Source organism: Mesocricetus auratus, unplaced genomic scaffold (genome assembly GCF_017639785.1).
Source record: "Mesocricetus auratus isolate SY011 unplaced genomic scaffold, BCM_Maur_2.0 Super-Scaffold_6723, whole genome shotgun sequence".
Classification (NCBI taxonomy): domain Eukaryota; kingdom Metazoa; phylum Chordata; class Mammalia; order Rodentia; family Cricetidae; genus Mesocricetus; species Mesocricetus auratus.
This window is the reverse complement of record NW_024429183.1, coordinates 12,736,797-12,752,514: the sequence shown is the minus strand read 5'-3', so window position 1 is coordinate 12,752,514 and position 15,718 is coordinate 12,736,797. Positions and strand designations below refer to the sequence as shown.

Here is a 15,718-nt window from a genome sequence, read left to right as displayed (position 1 = left end):
CTGTTCTTATGAAGAGATGAAACGACTTGAGAGACATTCCAGACAGGAGCAACTGGTTTCCACAGCTGTAACGCCACCTTGCCAGGTGGGGCTCCCTATCAAAGGTCACTCACCTGGTAGTCATCCTGCTGTATCTCTCGTGGCCTGACAGGAATTCTCAAGTGAGGACCCACACAGGTCCTCCAATCCCTCATACTCTTTCATTCTTTCTCCTCCGGGTCTCTTGTCCCAGGCGACAGCTGCTGGGCTGGACAGAAGCAAGTCCAAGCCCGCCGCTTCCTCTTTCATTATACGCCACCACGGGACACACTGACAATCACAGCAGCACATTCTAGATGCTTTGTGGAGAATAGGACCACCCCTGGCACAGGGCAGTGAGGAGAGGACCACGAAGGTCATGCAGGGCTGAGGTCAGGCACCACTTGTGGGCCAAGCTAGCCACGAGCAGGGCACCCAGAAGAGGCTGCGCGACTGTGCCTCCCAGGACTCGGAAGGATGAGTAACTCAGGACAAGTCAGCTCAGTCAGAAAATCTAAGATGTCATTTCCAGCCCTGCCATAGCTCACTGGAAAGAGGGACGGATACTCCCTGCCCACAAACCCTTCCCTCTCACTTTGCTGGGCTGCCACAAGTCAGGACCCAAGGGGCTAGCTCCTCAGCAAGGCCCGTGTGCCTGTCTGCCCACAGCTCTACAAATCTGCAGCAACAGAGCAGGGGTTGGAGATTCCTCCTGGTTACCACAGACAAGATTCAACAAGTACAAACCTGCAAACTCTTTATTAAATTCTCCCATTTCATCTGTACAGAAAAAAATGCACATTATGTTCAGAATCTCAGTAACATCTTGAAATGACACAGCATGAACATGTAAAAAAACAAGGAACTGCAGGGTTTTATACATAGAAAGGAAATCCATTTACAAAAGAGGATTGTTAATTGTACTTCTCGTTAAAACAAAAACAAAACTGAAAAGCAAAAACAGGTTAGAGGCCCGAGATCTGGGACAGCACTCACTGTGTCCTCTGTCTTCCTGCAGGGATGGCCCTGCGTGCTGCTGAGTGACCAGCAAAGGACTCCATACTCTGAGGTTCGCATGTCAGTTTGGGTGGGGAAAGGCATGGTCTGCATGTCTCCTCACTAGGGAGCTGTCCTCTGCTGGGCGCTCAGTGACCAGGTAGGGGGTGGAGACCTGTCAGGACCCTGTCACCATCTGCCTGTGCAGACAGCTGTGTCTTTGTATTTTAGGTGACAAGCAGCCCCTGAGCCCGTACACCAGTCTGTCGGCTCAGGGGAGTGCCACTTTGAGGGTTAATCTTGGTTTGTTTATAACTCACTGTTGTCTGAGAACTGGGTAGCAAGAAGGAAAATTTGACTTTAAACTTGATCACTTTAACAGGTGACACTGGCCTCCCTAGTGGAGAGGCCAAGGAAAGGTGTGGCTGGACAGATGGCAAATCAAAGCTACAAGGAGGGGAGGGGAGACCAGAATAGCAGGTACAGCCCTTTGGGAACCGAAACCAAGTAGGGCAGAGAAATCCAGGGGGGCATTCTGAACTTTGTGTTTCCAAATTCTCAAGAAGTTGAAACACAAACTTCCAAGAGGCATGTAATTAAAAAAGTCACCACCTGGCTGACTTGTGAGATACCGAGCCTCATGTAAGTGGAGACAGTTTGTTTTTGTTTGGAGACAGGGGAAAGAATGGGAAGGGAGGTACATTTTCAGGAGAACTTAAGACCAGATGCATGGGGAGTCCAGAAGTCACAGTGATACACAGGAGCGAATGCTCTCAGGAAGGCCAAGAGCACTAACCACGGCCCCCGACCTAGTGTGTCTGCTACCAGCTGACTTCAGGAAACAGGAAGACATACATTTGGGTAATAACTTTCTGTAACTCATCTGGGACACGGACTCTTCCTCACACATTTTTGACCCCATGCTGGCCTGGATGTTCCTATCTAAGAGCAGGAGATGGCAGCCATGGTACCTGTAACGGGCTCTGTTACTGCCTGATTACTTAATGCCACTTCATTAGTGGCCTTGGAGTGCCCCGCCCCTACCCACGAAGGGAGCATGGGTTCAGCATGCTGACTTGATCCACAGAACCAGGGCTGGAAATGGTAGCCAGATGTTTCCTGGGAATGCAGAGGGTAAGGCTTTCCCAGGGCCTGACTGCTGGCGTATCCTCTACAGCAGCAAGAGCAATGCCGTTCAGGGATGAGGCCTGGTAAACTCAATGTCTTTCCTCTTTCTGGAGTGTTCTTTCACTGGGAATAGCCCCATCAGAGAAGGTGAGTGTGGTTCCTAACTCACTGTCCAGATCTCTGATGTTTTTAAGCAGCAAAGGGTAGTGTACCAATAACAGTCCCCAAGACACTGGCATGAGCTGGCGAAGGCACAGTGACCTGACTGCTCTGCTCCAGCCTTGGCCCAAACCTCCTGACGACTTCTAGTCTTAGGCAATGGAAGTAGAACAGCAAAAGGCAAGGCTCAGACTTGGGCTCCCACCATAGGGTTGGATTCTTGACCAGTTCATGACTAAGTTATACCCAGGACTAACTTATGAGGCCAGGGGCTTGAGTGCCCTAGAGCCCACTGCACTATGGCCAGTGAGCTACAGAATGGACGGCACTGGGCCCCTAGGCAGACTAGAAAAACCTGCTTGAGATCAGGCCTAAGCCAGTTGTAAGAACTACTCCATGGAAGATGAACACTTCCTATACTAAGTAATTCAAGACAAGAGGAGCTATCTTTTCTACTCTGACCATCAATTTCTAATGACAAATATTTTAAGACCCTAACTCATCAAACCTCCAAATCTGAAGGCAGTGCGGACTCCCGTCACTGTAGAAACAGAAAGGGGGCTACAGAGATCAGAGTCATGACCCTACCGTAGTCTAATGGTGAACATCAATGTGACCCCAAATCACCAAGATGTCAGGGGGCTACCTTCAACAACGTTTGCAGTTCTGGGTATCAGTCTCAGTGTGACACTGAGACTCCTGGAGAGGGAGGGACTTTAAAGACTGTGTTAGCCAGTTAGCAGTGAGGGTGTTGCTTACAGAGCAGGGATTTTAAGTCTCATGAAACGCAAGACTCCCAAGACACCTGCTGAGAATCAGGAAGACTCTAAAAGCAGTAATGAGGGGACCAGGCAGCTTAGCAAGCAGCTCCCCTTGGCGACTTCTGTTACTCTATACAGGGACAGTCAATGGCCCAGGAACTCACTGCCATCAGAGAAGGCAGCAAGAAAGAAAACCACAGTATTCCAATGAACGCCAGTCGGGTCAGACGAGGAGCCTGGAGCGACTGTGTGTAACTGACATTGCTGGCACTGGGCGTCCCAGGAAGACACACGCCCGGCTGCACACGGGAGGCAGGAGCAGAGGGCACTGCAAAGGGCCTGGGTCTATGCGGACAGTTTTAGGCACATGATTTATAATACTTTGTGGACATCTAACAGGTTAATAAAATATATATTATATAAATATATCTCCTACTGTACATGCCACCCTACTGTACAGCCACTGTGACGCCATGGCCCGAACTCACCAAAGGTGAGCTGCAATGCCTGGTCCTCCTCTTACGCCCTAACCCTGTCATTTTCACACTGGAGGACCGAGGGAAGACAGCTGAGAATCTTGCTCCTGTAAAGCACAGGTTTTAGAAAGTTGACAAATCACCAAAATATAACATTTAGCCAGTGCCTACTAGAGTGGGTACACACACCAAATGAGCAGAAAGGAAAGGAAAAACAAAAACGGAGAAAATCCTGCATCTTTTAATGCAATCACTTTCCACGTCCCTTCATATAGAGGCACAGAAGAGCTTGTCTGGGAAGTCTGCCGGGCGTGTACACAGTCAGGCTTCATTGCCAGTCACATATCCGAGACCATGCTAAATCTGTAGACGCCACCATTTCTGGCCTGTACTGGAGCTCAAAAAATAAAGTGAAGTGAGGCCAACACCTATTCCTCCTTGCACTGCCACCCTCATCCTCATCTTAGAAGCCCCACACCCCAACCTAGCAACTACTCCCTGTTGAGGTAGAGAACTTCCAGGGCAACCCAGGCTCAGACACAAGTCTTAGTGCAGATCAGCGGACAGCCCTGCTTCAGACGTCTGCTCCTCCCTAGTCCTCTTGCCACTGACCCAGGGAGCTCGTGCCTCTGCACTCAAGTGGGGAGATCACAGGATGCCTGCTGCTATGGGCCGTGGGCAGCAGCGGCTCGCCTGGGGTAGGAGATGGAAGGCATCACGCTGTAGCAGAAGCGAACAGGACCCAGGACAGGCTGCTTAGTGTCCCCACTATTTGGTGAAGTCCCCTGCCTTGATGTGGCCCCAAGTTGCTTCTAGGAGAGGAACCAGACATGTCAATGATCAGGCACCGGATACACCCATCTCCTCCAAGCCCTGCTGTCACCTGCTGCATTTAAATGAAAGAAACAACCCTACTGCTCGAGTCAAGACTGAAGGAGATGGGCTACTATATACACTTTTTCTTCCTTTAAAATTTGTCTTTAAATTTGTTTTAAAAAAAATCTGAGTTGCAGGTCAGGTGAGTCGTTCTGGAAGTACTGGCAGTTCTGTTGGTAAGACAGAATTGTCTACAGGCAGGTAAACCCTTCGCCAACAAAGGCTACCACCAAAGCAGCCAGCTGCCAACGCTGCAATGGCAGCCGGGAGGAGGAGGACACCGCGATGTGGCCAAGTCTGGGTGGGAAGATGCAGTGGCACCTGATGCTGCTCTACTGTGGGTGTTGGTGCCACCTCGTAGAGGGACGAAGTGAGAGGGTGCATTATACAGGAAGGCTGTACAAACGGGGCCCTGGGCAGGTAGTTCCTTTAGTGATCAGGCAGCTCTACCTGTCCTTGAGCTCTCGTGTCACACGCTTAGTGATCCGTCCACACATCAGGCCGATCAGGAACAATATGCAGATGCTCCCACTGATCACAGATAGTATATAGTTCTTTGAGGGAGATGTCATCACTTGCATGGCAAGATCAGAGAAGCCATCTGCTGGGGCCACCTGGGGGGAGACAGCAACGTCACCCTTTGAGGATAGGTGGTAGATTATATCTCACTTGTCCCCTGAATTCCTAGTTTAATGTGTGTGTGTATTTTAAAATTAATTTGTTTGTTTGATTGGTTTTTTGAGGGGTTTCTCTGTGTAGCTTTGTAGACCAGGCTGGTCTTGGACTCGCAGAGATCCTCCTGCCTCTGCCTCCCGAGTGCTGGGATTAATGGTGTGTGCCACTACACCTGGCTTTCCTTCTTCCCATTATTACTAATCTGGCCGTGTGCACGTGCGGGGGTGGGTGTACGGTGGGAATGTGGACGCCCACTTGTCATGATGCATACTTGGAGCCCAGAGGACTACTCCGTGCAGTGAGTTCACCCCTTCCACCTTTAAACAGATTCCAGGGATTGAACTCAGGTCTTCAGAGTGCCCACAGGCCTATTCACCCAGTGAGCCCTCTTGTGCACTTAAGGAAACCAGCACAGCTATAACGCTTTTTTTGGATCATAAAACTGTAAGTGTCTCCTTTCCAAACTGAGATATAGAGAGACACATAGAGGCCATCACCCTCATGTGCTGCTAAGGCACTAACAACTAACTCCTTGTGCTGCAGATATGATGCCAGCCTGTGAGGTCTCTGAATGCTTTCAAACTCACGCACTGTTCGGACCAGCTCAGCAGACAGATCTCAGTCCTACGTTACAAGGTGAAAAGCAGGGGCCATTGTTTTATATTTTTCTTTTCTTTCTTATTGTTGGTGTTGCCAGAGGAAGAAGGTCCAGGCTGGCCTCAAACTTGCGATGTGCTTGCCTTACTCTCTGAACACTGGGATTACAGGCATGTACCACATAGTAAGTGTAATTATTACATTGTAAGTACTTTCACATCAAAAACACCGTGTAATCATGACTCAGAAAATCAGGCCCAAAAGGGTTCCTAAGTGCACACAAATTGTTCTTTTGCGTATTACCCTTAAACGCCTAGAAGCTCACTGAGGTCAAGAGAACCTGGGTGGCTCCTACGTTGATGACATATATTTAAGAACAGAGCAGGAGGTGTAAAATTAATGCGATTGGCTAGCACACAATAAACAGTGAGTCCCTCTGAGTCTCTCAGTCACAACTTGAGCAGCTCAAAGGAGAGGAAAACAGTAAGGGAAGATGACTTAGTGTCTGCTGCTCCACCTAAGCAGGACTCCACCAGTGAAGGGGTGGCTGCTGTAAATGACAACCGGTCAGGGTTGGACTCTGGTAACTGAGTACGAAGAGTACAGGTCTGCAGTAAGGGAGATACTAGCTCTGGGTTCATCAACACTTGGGTTTTAGAGACTTAATATATTTTTGTTTTGTTTTTCTAGACAGGGTTTCACTGTGAATCCCTGGTTGTCCACAGACCAGGCTGGCCTCAAACTCAGAAATCCACCTGCCTCTGCCTCCCTAGTGCTGGGGTTAAAGGAGTGCGATACCCGCCTGGCCTGATTTTTTGGAATATATCCACTCCTAAATTTCTATCAAAGATAAGACCAGTGACACATGTCACAAAGATGGACTGGCAGAAGAGGCTGCCATGCCAGAGGTGGTTTCGCTCTTTACCTTGGCTGCATAACTCCACATTTCAATTCGGTCATTGAGGCGCTTTTTGCACTCTGGCTGCAACCTCACCCGCTTATCTTCCAAGGCCTCCATCAGGCAGGACATCTCTGTGGGAGCAAATGTATAAGAAGTCTGCAACTGTATAGAAACAATTCCATGGCATTAGGGAGAATATTCCCAAGCATCCGAGAACTCAGCTCTTCAGGACCAACAAAGTCAAATTCTTTCTGGGAACCTTGATCAAGATCCCACAGGTGAGGAGCGTGGCTTCCAGCGTCAGCTGTTCACAAACTGGTCACACCTCTTACTTTCACTGGGTATCCCTGGCTTAGAAACAAGCTGCCTCTCAGCTGGGTTTCAGACACCAAGAAGCTGACATGGTGCCTGTTACAGACAAGGATGCCCAGTGTAGGAAAGAGGAGAGGAGGACATGCTAGTGGGTTACTTCTCTCTGTGTAGCCCGGGCAGTCCAGGAACTCTCCATATAGACCAGCCTGTCTCTGGCTCCCGAGTGCTAGGATTAAAGGTATGCACCACTATGTTTAGCTGTAACTTAATTTTTGATACCCTAAAAAATAACTCAAATTTCTCTCTTCACTAACTCTGTGGCTCTGGCCAGTTCCAACCTGCAAAATTAGCCCCAAATTTACTGTCACCAAGGCCTAGCTTTACCATCAAGCAGACATCCAGGAGAGGCTATATATGACTGGTCTATAGCCACAGTCAGAGCAGCTGCAACTGGCTACTCAAAGGCAGCCTTTGTTCCTCCCAAAGGAGTTCAGACAGGGAGAGAGCAGACAAGTATTACTTACGACGCCCTCGGCCGGGGGTGATGGCTGCACAGTGGTGTTTAATGTCCAAGGCACATGCTGTGTGAAGAACGGGGTCCACAAAGATGTCTGCCTTGCTCTCCTTCAGCATGTTTAATACTTCCTGGAAAAGGAAGTCCATGGTACAAAGAGCTTTGTAGAGGAACTGTATCCCATCTGCTGCTTGTAATAAGCTATAGAACATGCAAATAAATAGGCCAAAAAGGGAAGATGAACTAGAAACTACTCTGGGATAGGCGGGTGGTAACATGGCCATATATGCATAGCATTAGTCTAGACTTCTGGCCCCCAATCTAATCTGCTAACTCTCTGAAGAGTACAGGCGGGGCTAAAGAAAGCTAATAACAGTGTGCTCAGGACTGGGTGACCAGGCAGGAGTTCTTGGCATTCTGGTATGCTACATTATTTTATTTTATTTTATTTTAAGTTTTCTGAGACAGGGTTTCTCTGTGGCTTTGGAGGCTGTCCTGGAACTCACTCTGTAGACCAGGCTGGCCTCAAACTCACAGGGATCTGCCTGCCTCTGCCTCCCGAGTGCTGGGATTAAAGGCGTGCGTCACCAACGCCTGGCGCCACATTAAAGTACCTACACATTAGTATTTTTATTGATAAAATACTTATTCTGTTACTTTAGGAAAAATGAATGATGTGAAATTCAAAAATCAGACTGATGACTGAGAATTTTAATATTAGTCTACTTCCAAACTGCACTTCTGGATCAAGACCCTGGAGGGAGGATGGCTCAGTGCCTAGAGCACCTGCTGCTCTTCCACAGGTCGAGTCTGGTTCCCAGCAGCCATGGCGTCCGATGGAGACAATTTCTCAACCAAATAAAAGTATGTTTTGTTTATAAAATGTTCTACTTTAGCTGGGTGGTGGTGGCACACTAGAGGCAGAGACAGGCGGATCTGTGAGTTCGAGGCCAGCCTGGTCTACAAAGTGAGTTCCAGACAGGCTCCAAAGCTACACAGGGAAACCCTGTCCAAAAAAGAAAAACAAAAACCAACAACAAAAAAGAAAAAGTTCTACTTTACTTATGTTCTTAAAAAAAGATTTATCTTCATTAACTTTATGTGCATGCGTGTGGGTATGTATAAATGATGCAGTTACCTCTCCCCTGAAGCTGGAGTTACAGGTAGTCGTGAGAAGCCTGGCATAGGTACTACGAAATGAACTCCAGGAAGAGCAGTAAATGTCTCAACCACTGAACTGTTTCTTCAGCGCCCTTCTGTCCCTCTTTTTTTTTTTTTTTTTTTTTTTTTGGTTTTTCGAGACAGGGTTTCCCTGTATTGTTTTGGAGGCTATCGGTCCAGCCCAGCCTCGAACTCACAGAGATCCGCCTGCTTCTGCCTCCCGAGTGCTGGGATTAAAGGCGTGCGCCACCACCGCCTGTCCTGTCCCTCTTTTTAATTATCTGAGTTTAAAGATGTTCTGAGCAAGAGGGATATAAACCTAGTAGAACTAAAATCAGTTCCACAGATACTTCACTTATACGCAGTGCAATTACAGGATGCAAAGACAGACCAGAAATGTTTGTCTCTTTTCGTACTTAAAATTTGTTTTTGTTCTGTTTTGAGACAGGATCTCAGTGTTATGGCTTGGCTGTCCTGGAACTCAGAGACTTTCACCTGCCTCTGGAGGCCTGGAATTAAAGGTGTGTGCTACCATGTCTAGCTAATTTTTTTTTAAATGGGCATTGGTGTTTTGCCACAGGTGTCAGGTCCCTGGAGACTAGACTTACAGACAGTTGTGAGCCACCATGTGGGTGCTGGGAATTGAACCCAGGTCCTCTGGAAGAACAGCCAGTGAGTGCTCTTAACCTTTGAGCCATCTCTCCAGAACCAGAATTTTTAAAATTATTATACTTGTTTATTTAGTGTTTATGCTTGTATAAGTCAGAAGAAAACTCAAGAATCTGTTCTTTCCTTTTGTCATATGGCTCTGTGATCAAGCTGATAGACTTGGCGGCCATTGCTTTTCCCTTTCTTACCTTTTCTCTTGGGATGGTGGGGGCTGATGTAGGACTAGGCAAGCTGAGCTACTCCCAGCCCCAGAAATTAGTTCTTAATAAAAATTACTTTAATAGAAAGACTATAGTTCTTAAAGATAACAACAACACCTCAAAAACTTCTCATCAAAACCCAAATACTTGTTTTAAAGAAATCTCTTCTACTCAGACAGGATCATGTGTAAGAAAAATGTATGGACTAGGTTTCTTTTTATTTACTTCTTTTTTGTTTTGTTATTTTGAGACAGGGTCTGTTCTGGACTCCCTCTGTACACCAGGCTGGTCTAAAACTCAAGAGATCCCCCGGTTTCTGTCTCCCCAAGTGCTGGGATTAAAGATGTGAAGCACCTGGCTGGGAGAGATGCCTCAGAGGTTAAGAGCACTGACTGCTGTTCCAGAGGATCCCGGTTCAATTCCCAGCACCCGTATGGCAGCTCACAGCTGTGTAAAAGTACAGTTCAGGATCTGACACCCTTACACAGATATATATGCAGGTAAAACACCAAAGCACATAAGCCAATCTTTAAAAAATAACACACACACACACACACATACATACACACACACACACACACACACACACACACACACACACACACACACACACACACACACACACACACACACAGAGTGCAGTACCAGCTTGGATTTGGTTTTCAATCAGCCCTTCCCATTCCTCAGAATATGGACTTGAACACTTTGGGCAGCTCCCCCTTTTCTCTTCTTCCTTTTAGCACTATAATACCAACTCCTTAATAACCAAACACCAGAGATGGAGAGATGGCTCAGAGGTTAAGAATACTGACTGCTCTTCCAGAGGTTCTGGGTTTAATTCCCAGCAACCACATGGCAGCTCTCAACTGTCTGTATGTAACTTCTGACACCCTCACACAGACATACATGCAGGAGAAACACCAGTGCACACTAAAAAAACAAAACAAATGCAAGCTGGGCGTGGTGGCACATGCCTTTACTGCCAGCACTCAGGAAGCAGGTGGACCTCTGAGTTCAAGGCCAGTTTAGTCTACAAGAACAGCCAGGGCTACAAAGATAAACCATCTTGAAAAATTGGGGGAAAAGTATTCAAACATAAAATATAAGCCTTTCTACCCAGAATGCTGTTAACTCTTTCCAGACCATAATATGGTCCTTGACCATTAATCTATAGCTCTCTTCCAATAAAGAATGGAATGGAACCAAAGGAAAACGCGAAAAGGAGGCAGGGACAGGCAAGGATGAAGGCGTGGCTACCTTTTTACACAGATCTGTTCTGATCTTGAGCAGGTTAACCTTGAGGCATTCTTCCACTTGGCCCGTTTGCTCCTGGGCTGCGGCTTCTTCAGCACACAGGCTGGCAATCTGCTCAGGAGACAAGAAAACAGGGCCACCCTACTTAGGAACGACGAGCTTCCAGAGATCAACCCCATCTATCAAGCCCCGAATATATGGTTCCTGCTGCAGACTCTGAATGGGCCTGCTCCTCAAGGACAGGTGAGAGACAATGCCACTGATTTCAGAAACCTGGGGCCCTAAATGTATCAATGTTGATTCTCCCAAACATGTGCCCAGAGCTCCTGGTGGAGTGTGCACTCCTTTCAGCTGCACTTGGTGACAGCTCCGTTCTCCTTTCAGGTGCAAAGACTGTCCGTTCTGAAAGAGGCACAGGCGGGTAGATCTCTGTGAGTTCAAGGTCAGCCTGGTCTACAGAGCGAGTTCCAGGACAGCTAGGGCTCGAAAAACAAAAACAAAAACAACAACAAAGAGAAGACTACACTTTGATTCCACAGGAGGAAGATTAACTAGCAAAGAAAAATACTAAAAGAAAACACTAAACACTGGGCTCAACTTGACGTTCAGTGCCATGTGACGACACCCATAGACTTTGCAAACATAATCTTCAGAGAAGAGAGTAAACAACTTTCTTTGGACAGTTTTAAGAGGAACATAAGCAGGGCTCCTTAGATGGCCTTTTCTAGCCAGGAAGACAAACAATTTCTAAGGACAGGCACTTAGAGCCATTAGGAGAGCACTTTTATTTTTTTAGATTTATTTACTATGTATACAGTGTTCTGCCTCCAGACCAAAAGAGGGCACCCGATCTCATTACAGATGGTTATGACCCACCATGTGGTTGCTGGGAATTTAACTCAGGACCTCTGGAAGAGCAGCCAGTGCTCTTAACCTCTGAGCCATCTCTCCAGCCCCAAGTACTTCTATTTTTCTGGCAAGTCTTGAGGGGTTCTGAATGGTCCCTGAGAGTAATAAAGGAGGATCACACTACCCGGGGAAGTACTAATAAAAGACTCTTATTTGAAGACAGGTGTGGAAGCGATGCTGAAGACTAACAAGCTAATGCCAAGTCCAGGTCAGGGTTAAGCAGAAGCTGCAAGTCTTACCCAGAACCAGCCTGCAAGGAAGCACAAGTAGGAACAAAGCAGAGAAATAACTTTTCTCCAGTCACTTCTTCTGGGAAGCTCTCCTTTACAGCCAGAGCTTACCTCTTCTGAGCAGTGCAGCTGGAGCTGAGGGTCCAGGCGGTAATCCAGAGCAGACTCCTGGATGATGATGCGGATCTGGTCCTCACAGTCTGAGGACAGGCGCTAGAGATGACAAAGGGAAAACACATCTTGAAAACTTGAGAGCATCAAGTTCTTACATGAGCCCTCACAACCCAGCTCAGGGGAGGCACAGAAGGTCTTAGGACAACAGGAGAATGCTGGTGATGGCCATGAGAAATGCTCATCAATACAGCTCTCGAGAGCCCAGAAGGGTACCTGGTCAGCATATCTCAGCTTGAGGCACGAGATGACTTGGCCTTCTAGCTCTGAATCATCCTTTGCTTTGGTCAGGATACCATGACAGAATTTAGGAATGTCAGCTTTACAGGCTTTCCTTAGCACGGGGTTTAAGCGGTAATCTAGAGTAAAAACATGTCAGTGTAAGATAAAATGGTTCACCTATACACTTTCACAAATTTTTGCAAATTCACCTTTTAAAAGGGGGCTTATTATGTTAATAGTCATGAATATAAACAGCAGTTTGTTAAGTTAGTGAATGGCAGATAAGTTGTATGCTAAGCCTGCTGTTGTTTTTAAAGGAAGGAGGGTCTTCCTGCAGTTCACAGCAGGGAAGACATGCTGGCAGGCCTGCTAGTCACATATTCTGAGATGCAGATTTCACAGTCCTCCTGCCTTAACCCTTCGAGTGCTGGGATTAAATGTGTGTGTGCTACCACACCTACCTTTTCAAGGTTGCTAATCAGCAATGTGACTTAGTGAAAGAGCACTGGTTCTCAGGATCCTTCAACTCTGCAGGGCTTTATGGTCCAATATTGAAAGCAGATAACAGAGCTTTGCCCACAATAGAGAAATAGCTAACACTCTGTCCACTAAGCTACAAGCGCTCCTAGTCAAAAACTGAAGTTTCCCTTCTGAAAACAACTGACCATGCTCATGGACTCTGAGGAAATCTGTAGAACTCTCTTTCTTAGGAAGCTAATGTCAAGTCTTTTTCCGTGGGTTTAAAGACTGGCTGCCCAGATTTCCAGCCCTCTCCTGACCTCCATTCTCATTTTTGGGTCGTCTTCAGAGGAGGAGGGGTACCCTGCTCATGTGCAGGTGTGCCTCTTCACCCCATCAACTCTATGGCAGCCATAGGGAACCACATGTCCGGCCAGTCCCACCTGGGTCACACTGAGTGGGGTGGTACCTGTGTTCTGGGTGATCTGGCGCTTAGTTATCATCTGTTTGCATTTGGGATCCATCAATTCACTGTTTTTATTTTGCTTCAAACACTGTAACATGGTTTTGGAATCTGCTTCTGGACAAAATCGCTGCAAAGAAAACAAAATTATATGAAACAGGCTATTCCAAACTAGCAAATAATCTATCTGTAACTGCTTTTACATCTACCTGGGAGCTCATGAAAGCATAAGACAAAGGAATCACTTGGCATGTGCAGGGAAAAGCTAAGTATCAGTAGGTGCCCAGACCCAAGTCCCTTGTTTACTTTTTCCTAACTGCCAACATTTTTCACATTTCTCCCTGCCAACATTGGTTCCATTCTGCAGAGGCTTGTTCCTATTACTATGGCTATATTATAGTATAGACCAGCTCACAAGTGCAAGTACTGTGTGAGTATGAATATAATACTGTACCTACTAGGTGCCATCCAGTCCTTAAGCCTTACCTACCTAACCACAGTGGCAGAATTTAGGAAATAACTATTAACCAGTATGAACTGGGATCTGGGGAAAGGATACACGTGGTTTACCTTAAGTGTAGGGGTTATAATCTACCAAACATGTGAGGTTAGCCTCTATACACTTATTACTGTGCTTAAATGAGAGCCCAAGTTTGGGCTGGTGGTGAACTCCATCTCTATTTGTTAACCTGCATGTCCATGTACAGTGCCTCAAACCCTGCTTAGGACACCTCACCACCAAGTCTCTCTTGCTTGTTTTAGTGTTCATGTTCTCCCTCTCTCTTCTCCTTTCTTTGGTATGTGAGCATATGCACACACACACACAAATAAACATGAAATTTTCATGGATAGTGATTGATAGGATCAGCACTATATATTACAGGAAAGCTGAAAAGCATTGTTTCATCAAAGTTTCTTTGCATTTCCTTAAGTTTAATTTCTTTGTATATACAAATAGGTTAAGAACATTACTGGAGGAGCCGGGCGTTGGTGGCGCACGCCTTTAATCCCAGCACTTGGGAGGCAGACGGATCTCTGTGAGTTTGAGGCCAGCCTGGTCTACAAGAGCTAGTTCCAGAACAGCCTCCAAAGCCACAGCGAAACCCTGTCTCGAAAAACAAAAACAAAACAAAACAAAAAAAAAACCATTACTGGAGGACTTATTTGAAGCAAAAGATATGTCAAATAGAAACACATTTTGCATGGCCAAAGATGGCTGGTGGTTAAGAGCACTTGCTGTTCTTGCAGAGGACCTGGGTTTGGTTTCCAGACCCATGTGGCATTTTTTTTTTTTTTTGGTTTTTCGAGACAGGGTTTCTCTGCATTTTTTTGGAGGCTGTTCTGGAACTCCCTCTGTAGGCCAGACTGGCCTCGAACTCACAGAGATCCGCCTGCCTCTGCCTCCCAAGTGCTGGGATTAAAGGTGCGCGCCACCAACACCTGGCTCCCCATGTGGCATCTTACATCTACCTAAAACCCTTATTCTAGGAAACCCAAAGCCCTCTTTGGTCTCAGTGGGTCCCAGGCATGTATATGGTGCCCATTCATACATGCAGGCAAAAGACTCATATACATAAAATAAAGTTTAAAATCTTAAAAAGAAAGAAATGTCTTGGGCATATGATCTGACGATGACTCTGGATTGTGACTTTTTCAGCACACCTATCCTGGCCACCAATTAGCTCAGTTCTGTGATTTTCCCAACTTGAACAGTAGCCACATTACCTGGAGGGCTTATGAACACTCTGTCTGCTCCACCCCCAGAGATTCTGAGGGCTCAAAAGATGGCAGGTGAAGGCAATGGTACTGTGTTGAACAGGATCCAAGGCAATGGTACTGGACTACAAACCACAGCTGAGGTAATCACTATGTTTGCTGTGTTTAACAGCATACAATGCAAAGGGGTTCATGTTGTTATTGTCACTTAGGTCATACTTGTTCCTTACCTTAATCATCTGCTTACAGACTCGCATAAGTGTATAGTCTAGTTCTGGGTCCATCATCTCTGTCTCCTGAAGCTTAAATACTTTCTGGTGGCAACGGGTACTCAGCTGCTTCTTGTTTTCTTTCAGACATTCAATAATCTACGATGTAAGAGTTAGGAAGTATCAATCAGAAATTGACAGTTCATCTGTTAACTGATAGTTATGTATGATGCTATTAATTGATAGTATAGATGATGTTAGGAAGCATTATCAGGGATTGAAACTCATCTGTTTTGACTGTGACACTCAGTTCAGTGAATGGCACTTCAGTAGTTTCTAATTCCAGGCAATAGGAGTATGGACTTTCTCATTAAGGGGAACTACACTCATGGATTTATAACATTAGAGCCAACAGTGGACCGAATGTCAAAAATTCCAGGTGATTAGCAGGGTGTACTGGAATCTAAAAGGAAACCCACTTGGGCTTTCTGGTTTCTTCTTCCTTCTTGAGCCAGCCCTTGTTAGGACTCTTCTTGAAGCACACATTTGAGTACTCTGACGAGAGAGCAGGTATAGTCTAGAGACTCAGTTAAACTCAACTTATGTTTTATAAGAGTAGCATCAGATGCTAAGTATGAATTA

General features: G+C 46.4%; 1 protein-coding gene across 1 annotated transcript in view; it reads right to left on the bottom strand.

The window, feature by feature from the left end:
- Positions 1 to 758: 758 nt before the first annotated feature.
- The window catches only part of Glg1 (golgi glycoprotein 1), a 99,485-nt gene continuing 84,525 nt past the window's right edge, over positions 759 to 15,718 (bottom strand). The window contains exons 19-27 of the mRNA XM_021228951.2: positions 15,098 to 15,235; positions 13,158 to 13,281; positions 12,224 to 12,366; positions 11,948 to 12,049; positions 10,701 to 10,808; positions 7,424 to 7,544; positions 6,612 to 6,718; positions 4,865 to 5,028; positions 759 to 3,929 (exon numbers count right to left, since the gene is read on the bottom strand). Coding sequence (XP_021084610.1) covers positions 3,896 to 3,929; positions 4,865 to 5,028; positions 6,612 to 6,718; positions 7,424 to 7,544; positions 10,701 to 10,808; positions 11,948 to 12,049; positions 12,224 to 12,366; positions 13,158 to 13,281; positions 15,098 to 15,235 — 1,041 coding nt within the window. The 3' untranslated portion in view covers positions 759 to 3,895. The remainder of the gene's footprint in view (positions 3,930 to 4,864; positions 5,029 to 6,611; positions 6,719 to 7,423; positions 7,545 to 10,700; positions 10,809 to 11,947; positions 12,050 to 12,223; positions 12,367 to 13,157; positions 13,282 to 15,097; positions 15,236 to 15,718) is intronic.